Here is a 281-nt window from a genome sequence, read left to right as displayed (position 1 = left end):
GAGAGAGAGAGAGAGAGAGAGAGAGAGAGAGACCTATCAAGTAGAGAATAAGAAACTGGAATAAAAATTGTACATTAGTTCAAATGTTCACCTTGAATTTTATATCACTGTGTGACAGAAATTACTTCAACCAGCTTTCATAATTTTTTTTTTCTTTTACAGGATGAAATCTTTGACATGGTCAAACCAAAGGATCCTTTGAAAATCTCACTTCAGGATTTAATCAACAGTAATCAAGGAGACACAGTCACTACCATTCTAATTGATCTCAATGGCTTCTG

The 281-nt window shown here is 34.2% G+C and overlaps 1 protein-coding gene across 1 annotated transcript in view; it reads left to right on the top strand.

Annotated features, from left to right (window-relative positions):
- Ppp2r3c (protein phosphatase 2 regulatory subunit B''gamma) overlaps positions 1-279 on the top strand; it is a gene marked incomplete at its 3' end in the record, with an annotated part of 23,762 nt that extends 23,483 nt beyond the window's left edge. The window contains exon 13 of the mRNA XM_031357718.1: positions 163-279. Coding sequence (XP_031213578.1) covers positions 163-279 — 117 coding nt within the window. The remainder of the gene's footprint in view (positions 1-162) is intronic.
- Positions 280-281: the final 2 nt, after the last annotated feature.

Source organism: Mastomys coucha, unplaced genomic scaffold, assembly GCF_008632895.1.
Source record: "Mastomys coucha isolate ucsf_1 unplaced genomic scaffold, UCSF_Mcou_1 pScaffold6, whole genome shotgun sequence".
NCBI classification, from domain to species: Eukaryota; Metazoa; Chordata; class Mammalia; order Rodentia; family Muridae; genus Mastomys; species Mastomys coucha.
The sequence above is the reverse complement of the archived record's forward strand: the minus strand, read 5'-3'. Positions and strand labels throughout refer to the sequence as shown.